The sequence below is a fragment of the Panthera pardus genome, unplaced genomic scaffold, assembly GCF_024362965.1.
Source record: "Panthera pardus isolate Hobbes unplaced genomic scaffold, ASM2436296v1 HiC_scaffold_11, whole genome shotgun sequence".
Classification (NCBI taxonomy): Eukaryota; Metazoa; Chordata; class Mammalia; order Carnivora; family Felidae; genus Panthera; species Panthera pardus.
In genome coordinates, this window is record NW_026526666.1 from 83,949,427 (window position 1) to 83,964,520 (window position 15,094).

The 15,094-nt window shown below is 45.5% G+C and overlaps 2 protein-coding genes across 2 annotated transcripts in view; one reads left to right on the plus strand and one right to left on the minus strand.

The window, feature by feature from the left end:
- ZCCHC17 (zinc finger CCHC-type containing 17) overlaps nt 1-15,094 on the plus strand; it is a 132,677-nt gene that overhangs the window by 24,593 nt on the left and 92,990 nt on the right. The gene's annotated exons all lie outside the window — the stretch shown is intronic.
- Nucleotides 13,994-15,094, minus strand: part of SNRNP40 (small nuclear ribonucleoprotein U5 subunit 40) — a 33,276-nt gene continuing 32,175 nt past the window's right edge. Inside the window, exon 10 of the mRNA XM_019429825.2 lies at nt 13,994-14,510. Within this exon, the coding sequence (XP_019285370.1) occupies nt 14,461-14,510 (50 nt within the window). The 3' untranslated portion in view covers nt 13,994-14,460. The remainder of the gene's footprint in view (nt 14,511-15,094) is intronic.

Sequence of the window (15,094 nt, forward strand, 5' to 3'; positions counted from 1 at the left end):
ACAATGCAAATCGGTAATAATAACAATAATAGCGATAGCTTATTGAGCGCTTCCTCTGAGCCAGGCACTTGGCATATATCATCCCATTCAGTCCTTCTGCTGGGGCTGTGACCAGCCCTTGCCAGGCTCTCGGCTGTATCGCATCATGTTCCCGGGCCTGGCTGACTTGCTTTCAAGTCTGACCCACGGGCCAAGAGATGGCTTGTCTGACCTCAGAATTAGCCTCTGGCCCCCGGTCGTTCCATTTAGCCCAAGTCCTGCCCTGATGAATCCACGCACACACAGGCTTCGCCCATTTTGTGCTGTCTGGAGTACATCTCCCATCCAAATTCCCAGCCCGGAGAACTTCCCATTTCGAATCTTAGCTCCACAGTCACTTCCCCTCAGAGGCCTTCCTTAACTCTCTGTCACCTGGCGCAGTGCCTCACCTTTGGGCTGGCAGTGGTCTGTGCGATACCTCCGTTAGCACTTTTACTGGGATTTGCTGTACTTTTCTGACGTCGCTGGTCTCCCCCAATAGACTGTGCGCTCTATGGGGAGCCAGCAACAGTGTCATAAATTACCTTTGCATCCCACGGGGCTGGGATCACGTCGGGAGTCAGCAAACACGTGGTAAATGAATGATCTTCCTGGCCTCAGGCTTCAGCATACTTTGTGCCCTCTTTACCACCTGGAAGTCCAGGGTTCTAAGGGGGAAGGCAATCCAATTGTAGGAACAGCCAGAAACAGCTTTGAAAGACATGGCGGGGGGGGGGGGGGGGGTTAGGAGCTGGGGATGACGTCCGGAGGGGCTCGTCAGAGCTGGCGGCGTCAAGGATGACTAACCCTTCAAGTAGGGAAAGACTGTGGGGCAAACAAAGCAGGATTTAGAAATAAAGGGCAGAGATGATTCAGAGCATACCCACGCTTCCTGAGTGAGGAGGCAGAGTCATGGTCAGCCCCGGAGAGAGGCACAGGGGGAGCTGTGGAAGGCCTGGGATTTATGAGGTGCTAAGGAGTTCCTCCTTGGCCCTAAACCAAATGGTCACAGGGTCTGAATCTTCCACCATGGCCCCTGTGAGGGTCGACACGGAAAGCTTCTGAGAAAGTTCGCTCCTAAGATGGCCGAAATGTGAAGCCAATTAATCTCTCCTTCTTCCACGTTAGAGGCCGGGACGTGCTCACCAACGATAGTTTCTGGGGTATTTTCTGACACCAACCAATTCTCCAACACCAGCCGATCGTTCAACAATTCACTTCGGGTCTGACACTAACTACCCAGAATGAGCGCAGACCCGCAGCTGAATTCAGGGTCAGTCCCCACGTGACCGCCTGCGTGTCGGATGCCTGCGGCAAGTCTGTGGTCACCCCTACTTCTGCCTGACCAGCTCTAAGTCGGGGGTGCCCGTGATCTCCTCCTTATGTTCGATAATGTGCTTGTGAACGGCTCAGAGAACGCAGGAAGGTGCTTCACTTACCTTTACTGGTTTCTTAGAAAGGATACATAGTGAACAGCTGCTCTATGCCAAAAATGGGGACAAAGACCAGATGTATTTTATATCATATCACAACAGCTAACATCTCAAGCATTTCTATACCAGGCACTGTTCTGGGCAATTTCTATGCAATGACTCATTAAACGTCCCAGCGAACCTTTAAGCTAGGTGCTATGATCATCATCCCCTTCTTTTTCCAGATGAGGAAACTGAGGCTCAGAGAGGTTAGATCACTTGCCCAGGATCATGTAACATAGAAATGGCAGAATCAAGATTTGAACCCAGGCAGAACCACTTTACCAACAAATTCCTATTCCATTCCTTACATTTTCCAAACTTTTCTTTCTCTTTTAAAAAAGCTTATTTATTTTGAAAGAGAGAGAAAGAGAGAGCACGAGTGGAGGAAGGGAGGGACAGAGAGAGGGAGAGAGAGAGAATCTTAAGCAGGCTTCACGCTCAGCACAGAGCCCGACAGGAATCCATCTCACAACCTCAAGATCACCACCCGAGTCGGACACTCAACCGACTGAGCCACCCAGACGTCCCCAAACTTGCCTTTTTTAACAGCAGAATCTTTTGCTGTTACGAAACAAATTATACACTTCGTCAACAAAAAAAGTGGAACTGTCCTGGTTTGTTTGGGGAAAGGAGACCGGCAACTTGCTCTCTGTCTGCCTTCACCTCCCGGGACCATTATTGTGCCGGGCACTGAGCTAGGAGCTCTGGAATCAAAGATGAATAGGATAGGGGGCGCCTGGGCGGCTCAGTTGGTTGTGTCCGACTTCAGCTCAGGTCATGATCTCACGGCTCGTGAGTTCGCGCCCCGCATCGGGCTCTGTGCTGACCGCTCGGAGCCTGGATCCTGCTTCGGATTCTGGGTCTCTCTCTCTCTGCCCCTCCCCCGCTCGTGCTCTCTCTGCCTCTCAAAAATAAACGTTAAATTTTTTTTTTTTTTTTTTAATGAATAGGCTATCCCGACAATCCTCGGGATAATGGCTTGGGGGTTAGCACACTGTTGGCCAGTCGTCTGGCATCGAATGGCATCTTTCTTTCTTCTCCCTTCCTTCCTTTCTTCTAAGTAATCTCTATATACAAAGTGAGGCTCGAACTTACAACCCCAAGATCAAGAGTTGCATGCTCTACCCACTAAGCCAGTCAGGAGCCCCCATTGCTTATTTTCTTGAACCTGGCTGCTTCACCCATTGCCTTCCCTCTCTGGCCCCTGATGGCACCTGAGTTTGGGACTCGTGGGCCTGTGGCCGAGGCAGAACATATAAACATTCAGTTACTACAATGAATAGAGAGGCCTAGCACCTACAAGAATGGTGGAAAGAATGGTTAACTCTGCTTGGGATTAGGTAGTGATGGAAAACTTCAGAGAAAAGGAGATGCTGACTGAAATATAGGTTGCCAGGTCAAAAAGAAATGCAGACACAGAAGGGTCTAACAGCCAGGGGTGTTTCAGGAACTGTGAGCCCTTCCTTTCTTTAATTTCTGCACATACTTCTTCCTATTGCCTCCTTACTGCCACCTCGCCTCTCCAACCAACTTCCTTTAAAATCCCAGTTTTAGGGGCGCCTGGGTGGCTCAGTCAGTTAAGCGTCCGACTTCAGCTCAGGTCATGATCTCGCAGTTTGTGAGTTCAAGCCCCACATCGGGCTTTGTGCTGTCAGCTCAGAGCCTGGAACCTTCTTCGGATTCTGTGTCTCCCTCTCTTTCTGCCCCTCCCCTGCTCATGCTCTGTCTCTCTCTGCCTCAAAAATAAATAAAAACATTAAAAAAAAATTAAAAAAAATAAAATCCCAGTTTTAGAGCAAATCTTATTTTTTTTTTTTTTAACATTTATTTATTTTTGAGAGACAGAGAGAGAGAGAGCACAAGCAGGGGATGGGCAGAAAGAGGAGCCACAGAATCCGAAGCAGGCTCCAGGCTCCGAGCTGTCAGCACAGAGCCCAACACGGGGCTCGAACTCACGAACCGTGAGATCATGACCGGAGCCGAAGTCTAACGCTCAACCGACTGACCCACCCAGGTGCCCCTAGAGCAAATCTTAAAAGGAAAAAAAAAAAAAAAAAAAAAAAGCTCTGATAAGAAGGAATGGTTGAGAGAAAAAGAATAGGATGGAACAGGGCAGGGTTTAGGAAAACCCTAAACAGCTCAGAGAACGTTTCGTCTCCTTGTCTGGGGCTCTGGGGTCCAGAATCCCTAGCACAGCATCTGCTGACAGCCGAGACAAATCTCCCTTTCCACTAGCCCTTGGTGGCCACATGCACTTCCCGTTAGTTTGCCCTCAGGCCAGCTGAGCTGGGGACATTGTGAGATGGCCCCTCCAATCAGCCCCACACTTCGCTGGGCCTTCATTATACACGGGGTTTTTCTAGGGGCCACCTGGGGATAGGAAGACAGGCAGGGTTAGCTCGGGCCTCAGGCCCCCAGGCCCTGACAGGATTCCCAGTCCCCTGCTGGCTCCCCACCCCTTATCATTTTCCATAAGCCATCACCCAGGTGGCCTTTCACAGAAAACAATTCACTGAATCCTAAAATTACCATCTTAGAGTCTGAGGCAAATGGCATCTATAATCATGGGACAACAGAGCTGGGAAAGGGGTCCTCTAATCGCATGGCTCCTGATGCTAGTGTGTAGACCATCTGTGTCTGGATCGGGGCCCCCACACCAGCCCAGCCCAAACAGCATCTCTGGAGGCAGGACCTGCTTACCGGGATTTTGAAATATACCCCCCGGGGATTCTATGAACAGCCTGGGCCCTCTGAATCAATACAACACAGACACTTCTGTCAAATGGTCACCCAGCTTCCGCTTGCACACCTCCAGAGGGGAGGAACTCTCTGTCCTTCCATCCGTGGGCAGCTCTGATTCAGCTGCTTTCTCTGTTGAGTGCAAATCTGCCTCTTAAATTCCACTTTGCCTTGGCTCTGCACTTTGAAGCTTCCCAGAATGAGTGTTTTCTCTTGTCCAGCGTAGCCATTTGCCTTACGAAGACAGTGATCTGTCTCCCCTAGTTCCCACAACCGTTCCTCGCGATGATCTTCTGAGAGGGTACCCAGAACCGAAAGCATCCTCAGGCGTGGTCGTCCTCCTGTGCGGAGTCGCGACCTCCGCTGGCTCCCTTTCCACAGAACGAGCCCCAAATCTGCCACCCTAGCTTTCGAAACCCTTTGCAATCCTGCTCCAGTGCTTCCCGAGGTTCCTCCTCATCTGCCTGCAACTCCCCCAGCATGCTGTTACCACTACCTCGTGCGGTGTGTCATTTTTGAACACACCCGATTTGGTGATCTGTGCTGCTGTCCCTGTTTTTTTTTTTTTTTCCCCATCACCTCAACTATACTTCCCAGCTCCCAGCTCCCGCGCGCTTCTCCCCAGGTTCCAAGCCTCCTTTAAGATTCTTGGGGCGCCTGGGTGGCTCAGTCGGTGAAGCGTCCGACTTCGGCTCAGGTCATGATCTCGTGGTCCGGGAGTTCGAGCCCCCCGTCGGGCTCTGTGCTGACAGCTCAGAGCCTGGAGCCTGTTTCAGATTCTTTGTCTCCCTCTCTCTCTGCCCCTCCCCTGTTCATGCTCTCTCTCTGTCTCAAAAATAAATAAACGTTAAAAAAAAAAAATTGAAGATTCTTTAAGACTCATTTCCTCGGTAAAACTTGCTCTAACTCCAGAGCCCTTTGGTACTGCCTCTGACAGTATGGATTAGATTATACTCGAATTGCTCATTTATTATCTGTTTCTAGAACAAGTACAGGAGAGGACACAAAGCCCAGATAAATGTGGTACATTGTCCTGGAGTGTCAATTTTACTTGGTGCTCAGTCATTGAAAACATTTATTAATGTAAAACAAACAGAGCTATATCGTGAAGCAGCACACAAAACCACATGCATTTAAATAGTCAATTTCACCAGGAAAAAGGTAGAGGGACTGTTCCGAGGTAAGAGACACTAGAGACACAGAATAGCCAGATACATGAAACCTGATCGATTCCAGATTGGAAAAAATAGCTATAAAAGACATTTTTGATACTGAAGACATTTTAATATGATCATTAGATAGTACTATGGAACTGCTGTTAATTTTCTTAGGTGGGGTAATGGTACTGTGATTATGAAGGAGAATATTCTTGGCAGATGCTTGTCGAAGTATTTAGGAATATTTGGGAGTGAAGAATTATGAGGTCTGTATCTTACTCTCAGTAGTCATTCAAAATCATATATATGTGTGTGTGACAGACAGAGATTATTGAATCTAGGTGCAGCATGAAGAGATATTCATTATACTCATCTTTCAATTTTTGTTTGCAATTTTTCAAAATAAAAAGTTAGCGGGGAGGGTCTTATATTTTACAGATATGAAGTAAAATTTCAAGGTTATTAACTTCAATAGTCTCTTTGCCCCAGTTCATTCTCCTCTGCGATTTTTTTTAAATTAAAAAAAAATTTTTTTTAATGTTTATTTATTTTTGAAACAGAGAGAGACAGAACATGAACGGTGGAGGGTCAGAGAGAGAGGGAGACACTGAAGCAGGCTCCAGGTTCCAAGCTGTCAGCACAGAGCTCGATGCGGGGCTCGAACTCACGAGCTGTGAGATTATGACCTGAGCCAAAGTTAAATGCTTAACCGACTGAGCCACCCAGGCGCCCCCATTCTCCTGTGCCATTAAGGACACTTGCCAATTTTTTTTTTTAATGTTTATTTTTGAGAGAGAGAGAGAGACAGCACAAGTAAGGGAGGGGCAGAGACAGAGGGAGACACAGAATCTGAAGCAGGCTCCAGGCTCTGAGCTAACAGCTGCCGGGCTTGAACCCACAAACCATGAGATCATGCCCTAAGCTGAAGTCGGACACTTACCGGATGCCATGTATCACGTATCAGGCGCCCCATGCCATTAAGGACACTTAAGGGGAAAAGTTTGAGAGGCCCTGATTTTTGTTTTTGTCCTCACCCTCTGCCCTGGGAACTCCCAAAGAATATATGACTCAGTCATTTCTGTATTCTCAGAGGCCAGCACAGGGCTCGTCACAGGGATGTTAAATAAATGCTTCCCGAGTGAGCAGAACCCCTAACTTAATAATAGGCACGTAAGCTGTATCTCCCCCGTTTCCCCTTCTGTAAAATGAGGTTGGATTAGATGACTGACCTGAGTAGCTGGGAGGCTCTTTCTAGCTCTAGCACCTTCCGAAGCTATACCTGGAGTTCCAAAGGAAAGCCACAGGTCTTTTTTTCAAAATAAAGCCCCGGAGTCATCAGGCAGAGATGATCACAGTAGATCAATCTCTACTCTCTGGCCAAGGTCCAAAGTTTTAGCTCAACCATAGGCTTGGGAGAAGTGGGCGCAAGCTCACGCAGACCATGAGCCAGAGCAGTTTCCCGGAGAGCCAAGGGGTGGCAGGGGAAGTCAATTTGGCTTTGTGCTGCCCTCCTGGCTATAGCTGCAGCCATGTCCTTAACCTTGATTTCATATTGCAATCACCGAAAGAAGCTTTAAAAGAATACTCCTGTTCACCCCGGAGATTCTGATTTAACTGGCCTGGGGTAGTGTGATCTAAGCCTCTGGAGTTTTAAAGGCTCCCCAGCTGATTCTAATGTGCATTCAAGGTTAAAAGCCACGAAGGCTACATTGTGGTGATGGGGTTAAGAGCTCCAGCTAGGTTTACATCCCGGCTTTGCCACTTACTGGTTAGGCTTGCGTGTTACTGCTCTATGAACCTGTTGCTTAGTACGTGACAATCAAGTGAGATAATGCATGTACGAAACTGAGCCAGAAAGAACAGCTACGTAGTTAGGGGTAACTATGAATGAGTGAACAGAAGGCTCTGTGGCTCTCCTAGGAAAGATTAGAACTCTCTGAGCCTGTGGAGCAGTGGCTCTCCAAGCTTGCATCAGAATCACTTGCAGGGCTTGTGAAAACAGATTGCTGAAGACTTCCTTCTCCCTAGGTTTCCGATTCAGTAGGTCTCAGGTGGGTCTCTAGCATGTTTTCAGGTGATGCTGCTGCTGCTGTCCCCGAGAGCACACTTGGAACATCACTGCTCTAGAGCAGGGTTTCTCAAGAGCATCACTGATATTTTGGAGCAACTAATTCTTTGAACGTTTCTGGCCTCTACCCACTGGATGTGCACGGCATCCCTCCAGTTGCGACAATCAAAAGTCTCCAGACAGGAGCGCCTGGATGGCTCAGTGGGTTGAGCCTGTCTCTTGACTTTGGCTCAGGTCATGATCTCAGGGTCATGGGATCGAGCCCTGTGTTGGGACCTGGGCTGAGCATGAAACCTGTCTCTCTCTCTCTCCCTATGCCCCTTTCCCCAGCTAGCTCCATCTAAAATTAAAAAACAAAAACAGACACACACACACACACACACGTCTCCAGACATTGCCAAATGTCCCTTGGGAGGCAAAATTGCTGAGTTGAGAACTACTGATTTGGAGGATATAAGTTAAAGAACAATCTAAGGGTCTAGGTGGGTATCAGAACCAAGTGATGAAAAGTTGAAGCCTAAAAGAAAGAAGAGTTGGGGATGGCTCAGGGCTTGATGCACAGGGGGTGGTGCCTATCAGGGCTTTTTTGAAGGATCATTATGGATCTAGAGTACAGAGACAATTGACCAGAGGGCAGAGGGCAGGCTCAGAGCTGTCTTGGCTTTATTTGATCCCACAGGAATAGGGGCTTTAAGTCTGGCCCCTCCTTTTGTTCTGAGACACAGTTATCCAGCCCTGAAGTCTCCTAGAAGGGGCAATTCCGTCCTAACTCAAATGGCTTGATGGCCTTTCCCTAAGGCTCAAGTGCCTGCAGCCCCAAATTGTTCAGATGTCTCTCTCACCTCAGTTTCCCATTCATGCACTTTTCAGATATTAACAAGCAGCAGACTCTAGGTCTACCCATGAGAAACCGGTAACTCTGTAGTTTTGCTGTGAAGAAGCAACTCTGGTAAGATTCCTGACCTGTCCAAATCCACCTCTCTCAGAACTCAGCCCACAAAACTCAACAACCCAGCAAAAAAAGACTTGGCTCTTTAAGTGCCAATGGTACTAAGCGCTAGAGACTGTGGAAGTCATAAAGGGAAATTAACTGAAAACCAGAGATGCCATTACTCATTCGGGAGCAATCTATCTCTCCCAAAGTGAGAATACAATTTGCACCCTCTGGGGATGTTTTATACTCAAATCTTTATTCCCCAGGCAAGGGCCTCTATTCTCTTCAAATTCTAAGTGGTGCTGCTATTTCCTGCTAATGGCTTCTAGCCAGCCTTTGAAGAAGGCACTTGGGAGGAGTGAAGAGGCTGAGGTTGGAGGAAAGCCCTTGTGGTCTCCAGGGCCTTGGTTCCTCCCAATCACAGCCAACTTCTCAAGGGATCGGTAGGCTTTGAAAGTGGTGTTAAGGTTCAAGCCCTGTTCTACCCCAAGCCAAGGGAGATGAGGATGGGTGGAGGGGCCTGGGCGAATGATGGGGTAGGTGGGCCTGGTGTTTAAGAGGGATCAGAGAGTAACCTGTGACAGTGCTAGAGGTGTGAAGAAGAGCCTGCAAACCATTCTTGGCTAAATCTCTCCTGGGTAAAGGCATAATCTTCGATATAATAATTGCTCAGGCCTGAAATCTGAGTCATCATTCCCTTTGAAGATCCAACTAGGTTTTGTGTATTAAAGGCTCTGAGCAGTCCTACAGTAAAGAAACTGTTTTTTTATTGAGCCCAGTTTCCTCCAAACTTATCTGAGCATGGGATCTTCATGCCCCAATGGACCTCACATATCAGGGAAACTGCTCTGTGGAATACACTTTAGGAAACCTCAACCTATAGGATCTAGCACATGAAGGACAAACTCTCTGAGATTTGGCTCCTACTGAATTCTACCACTTTCCTGTCCCTACCACCTCTGACCAAGCTGAAGTTCTTTTGGTTCAGGAAATGTGCTAGGCTTTCAAGCTCATGCCTGCAGTTTCTTGGAATGGATACATTCTTTGTCCACCTGGCAAAGCCCTTGTAAGTCTCAAACTAAGCATAGTTGCACCATCGGTGAGACTTCCTTAATTCTTATAGGCACGATGAATTAAAAAAAAAAAAATTTTTTTTTACGTTTATTTATTTTTTAGAGAGAGGGAGACAGAGCACTAACAGGGGAGAGGGGGAAAGAGAGAGAGAGAGAGAGTCTCGGAGACACAGAATCTAAAGCAGACTCTAGGCTCCGAGCTGTCAGCACAGAGCCTGATGCGGGGCTTGAACCCGTGAACCACGAGATCATGACCTGAGCCAAAGTCAGACGCTTAACTGACTGAGCCACCCAGGCTCCCCACAATAAATTTGTTTCCAGTGCACTTTATTGAAATTCCATTGACTGTATTAAAAGTACTTGCTTTGTGGGGCGCCTGGGTGGCTCAGTCTGTTAAGCATCAGATTCTTGATCTCAGCTCAGGTCTTGATCTCAGGGTTGTGAGTTCACGCCCTGCATTGAGGGCATGAACTTTTTAAAAATAAATTAATTAAAATAATAAAAGTAATTGGTTTCACAACTTTACTAATTGGCTCCTTCCTTAATGACTTAACTAAATCTTGGACATGTGCTCACTTAAAACTACCCTCTCTCTTACAAAAGAGAAATCTATTTCTTGAGAGAAATAGATGACTGAGGTTTGGGTGCTAAACATATAAAACCAAATTATGTTCCAAACAGGCTGGAGATGTGAAGCCCTCTGTGTTCTGACAGGAGATGCAGAAAAGACACATGAGGACGTCTGTGTGGCTCAGTCAGTTCAGTGTCCAACTCTTGATGTCGGTTCAGGCCATGATCCCAGGGTCATGGGATACAGCCCTGTGTCAGGCTCCCTGCTGAGTGTGGAGTCTGCTTAACATTCTCTCTCTCTCGAGATCACAACCAACACAGCAGGAATAAAAACAATAATAAGAGAATATTATGAGCAATTATATGCCAATAAAATGGGCAATCCGGAAGAAATGGACAAATTCCTACAAACACATACACTACCAAAACTGAAACAGGAACAAATAGAAAATTTGAACAGACCCATAACCAGTAAAGAAATCGAATTAGCAATCAAAACTCTCCCAAAAAACAAGAGTCCAGGGCCAGATGGCTTTCCAGGGAAATTCTACCAAAGATTTAAGGAAAAGTTAACACCTATTCTCTTGAAACTGTTCCAAAAAATAGAAATGGAAGGAAACCTTCCAAACTCTTTCTGTGAAGCTAGCATTACCTTGATTCCAAAACCAGACAGAGACCCTACTAAAAGGAGAATTTCCCAGACCAATTTCCCTGATGAACATGGATGCAAAAATCCTCAATAAGACATTAGCCAACCGGATCTAACAATACATTAAAAAAATTATTCACCACGACCAAGTGGGATTTATACCTGGGATGCAGGGCTGGTTCAATATTCACAAAACAATTAAGGTGATTCATCACATCAGTAAAAGAAAGGACAAGAACCGTATGATCCTCTCAATAGATGCAGAGAAAACATTTGACAAAATACAGCATCCTTTCTTGATAAAAACCTTCAAGAAAGTAGGGATAGAAGGATCATAAAAAGCCATATATGAAAGATCATAAAAAGCCATATATGAATGACCCACCGCTAATATCCTCAATGGGGAAAAACTGAGAGCTTTCCCCCTAAGGTCAGGAACAAGACAAGGATGTCCACTCTCGCCACTGTTATTCAACATAGTATTGGAAGTCTTAGCCTCTGCAATCAGACAACACAAAGAAATAAAAGGCATCCAAATCGGCCGGGAGGAGGTCAATCTTTCACTCTTCGCAGATGACATGATACTCTATAGGGAAAACCCAAAAGATTCCACCAAAAAAACTGCTAGAACTGATTCATGAATTCAGCAAGGTTGCAGGATATAAAATCAATGCACAGTAATCAGTTGCATTCCTATTCACCAACAATGAAGCAACAGAGAAATCAAGGAATCAATTCCATTTACAATTGCACCCAAAACCATAAAATACCTAGCAATAAACCTAACCAAAGAGGTGAAAAATCTATACACTGAAAACTATAGAAAACTTATGAAAGAAATTGAAGAAAACACAAAAAAAATGTAAAAAGATTCCATGCTCCTGGATAGGAAGAACAAATATTGTTAAAATGTCGATACTACCCAAAGCAATCTACATATTGAATGCGATCCCTATCAAAATAACACCAGCATTCTTCACAGAGCTAGAACAAATAATCCCAAAATTTGTATGGAACCAGAAAAGACCCTGAATAACCAAAGCAATCTTGAAAAAGAAAACTAAAGCAGGAGGCATCACAATCCCGGACTTCAAGCTATACTACAAAGCTGTAATCATCAAGACAGTATGGTACTGGCACAAGAACAGACACTCAGATCAATGGAACAGAACAGAGAACCCAGAAATGGACCCACAAACGTACAGCCAACTAATCTTTGACGAAACAGGAAAGAATATCCAATGGAATAAAGACAGTCTCTTCAGCAAGTGGGGCTGGGAAAACTGGACAGCAACATGCAGAAAAATGAACCTGGACCCACTTTCTTACACCATACACAAAAATAAACTCAAAATGGAGGAAAGACCTAAATGTAAGAGGGGAAGCCATCAAAATGCCCGAGGAGAAAGCAGGCAAAAACCTCTTTGATCTTGCCCACAGCAACTTCTTACTCAACACGTCTCCAGAGGCAAGGGAAACAAAAGCAAAAATGAACTACTGGGACCTCATCAAAATAGAAAGCTGCTGCACAGCGAAGCAAACAATCAGCAAAACTAAAAGGCAACCAACGGAATGGCAGAAGATATTTGTAAACGACATATCGGATATAAAGGGTTAGTATCCAAAATCTATAAAGAACTTATCAAACTCAACACTCAAAGAAAAAAATAATCCAGTGAAGAAATGGGCAAAAGACATGAATAGACACTTCTCCAGAGAGGACATCCAGATGGCCAACCGACACATGAAAAAATGCTCAACATCACTCATCATCAGGGAAATACAAATCAAAACCACAATGAGATACCACCTCACACCTGTCAGAATGGCTAACATGAACAACTCAGGCAACAACAGATGTTGGCAAAGATGCAGAGAAAGAGGATATCTTTTGCATTGTTGGTGAGAATGCAAGCTGGTGCAGCCACTCTGGAAAACAGTATAGAGGTTCCTCAAAAAATTAAAAATAGAACTACCCTATGACCCAGCAATTGCACTACTAGGTATCTGTCCAAGGGATACAGGTATGTTGTTTTGAAGGAGCACATGCACCCCAATGTTTATAGCAGCAGTATCAACAATAGCTAAAGTATGGAAAAAGCCCAAATGTCCATCGATGGATGAATGGATAAAGAAGATGTGATATATATATATACAATGGAGTATTACTTGACAATCAAAAAGAATGAAATCTTGCCACTCGCAACTACGTGGATGGAACTGGAGGATATTATGCTAAGCGAAATTAGTCAGAGAAAGACAAATATCATGTGACTTCACTCGTATGAGGACTTTAAGAGACAAAACAGATGAACACAAGGGAAGGGAAGCAAAAATAATATAAAAACAGGGAGGGGGACAAAAACATAAAAGACTCTTAAATATGGAAGACAAACAGAGGGTTATGGGAGGGGTTGTGGGAGAGGGGATGGCTAAATGGGTAAGGGGCATTAAGGAATCTACTCCTGAAATCACTGTTGCACTATATGCTAATTTGGATGTAAATTTAAAAAAATTAAATTAAAATAAATAAATAAAAATGTAAAAGCCAAAAAAAATTTTTTGAATAACAACATTCTCTCTCTCTGCCCCTCCCCCTCCCACTGCACGCGTGCATCCTCTCTCTCTAAACAAAAATAAAAAAGACACACACTACTCCCCCGTGCCAGATGGGACTCATTAGTGTCAATCTGTGTGCTGGGCGCAGTCATCCAAGGATCCGGGGGGACGGTAACCTGTTTTGAGGATAGAAAGCAACTAACAGCATTTCTTACTGTCCCTGTCAGTTTAGGAAAGACAGGCGAGTAAGCAGAACTACAAAAGGTCTCAGGCAACGTCACGGTCCAGTTACGCCAAAACCTTCACATATTCCTTCTGAGTGGAGACCGGTGCAGTGTTCCAGCCCATCACTGCTGCTGGCTGAGACTGCCCACATCTGTCTGCCCACTTCAGGAGCCCTGACTGTAGGGGCTGCTGCTCAGAACTGTGGCAGGAGGCAGAGTCGAAGTAGATCCTGTTCATTAAAGATCATGTAAAAGTATACAAAAACTAGGTTCTTTCAGACCTTATTACCTTTTGACTGCTAGTCTCTAAGTAGGAGAGAAAGCATTCGTTATGGATACTCTCTGGGAATAAATCTTCACGGGAGCAAATCTAGAAACATGAGAAGGGGGGAGAACCTCTAAACATCCCTGTAAACAGCATCCTGTAAGTTCAAATGGATTGTATCCCTTGGCCACATCATGCCCTGCTCAGATTTACAGCCATCAAGCTTCAAAGAAAAGACAGCAATAAATCCAATCCACATGGCTCTTGTAAAAAGGCATCTATTTGGTTTTTAATACAAAACGACTCAGAGAAACACAGAAAGAAAATATCATACAAGCCAGTTATTGAATTAAGGAAAAAAAAAAACCCAACAAACAAATTTCAGTCACATTTCCTGTTCTCAGCCTGGATTAGAAGACAGGAAACTGCAAACCAACCAATGTCTGTCTCTTTGAAGAAATCTTATTTAAAAAAAAAAAAAAAGGAGGAAAAAACCAAACAGTCCCTGAAATCTGGCAGGTGGTTTTTAGAGGCCACTGTAAGCTTGCCTTAATCATCCTGGTAAAACGGGATACCAGTGGTGGTTGGGATATGGCCACGTCCTCCTTGCCTTTTGCTATGAATGATCTTCGTCTGAAGGTAGGATGCTGGCCTGGGCACTATTCGATGCCGCTTCTGTAGTCTGAGGTCTCAAGGCCAAGCAGCGGTGGAGTCTTCCATTCTGTGTCTTCACTGAATCTCCCCCATATACAGTCTCTTGTCACTGGACGCTGACAGAACTGAGGTGAGAAGAACAGAGAAGATGACGGGAGCTAATGAAGGCTCAAGGAGACTTGGTGCTCAAGGGCTCTTGTGTCAAGAGCCAATTCTGGTAAAAAGAGCAATTGGATTTAGCTTAAATTCCCCTCCTCTCCAACACCATATTCACAGGTCTGTAGCCTGGCTTTTCAGTTCAAGTCCTTTTTTTTTTTTTAATGTTTTATTTGCTTTTGAGAGAGAAAGAGAGAGACAGCGTGAACGGGGGAGGGGCAAAGAGAGAGGGAGACACAGAATCCGAAGCAGGCTCCAGGCTCCGAGCTGTCAGCAGAGCCCCACGTGGGGCTCAAACTCGTGAACCACGAGATCATGACCTGGGCCAAAGTCAGACGCATAACTGACTGAACCACCCAGGTGCCCCAGTTCAAGTCCTCTTGAAACCAACCACAAGGGTGGACTGTGCTATGGGAAATGCATTTATCAGGGTCTAAACCCCGATGTCCCTCTTCAGCCACACCCTATGAAAAGACCTTCTCGGCTACTCTCCAGAAGAATCAACGTCTGTGCCATTCATTTTGTAAATGTGCTTCTGCTGGTTCTATTTAGC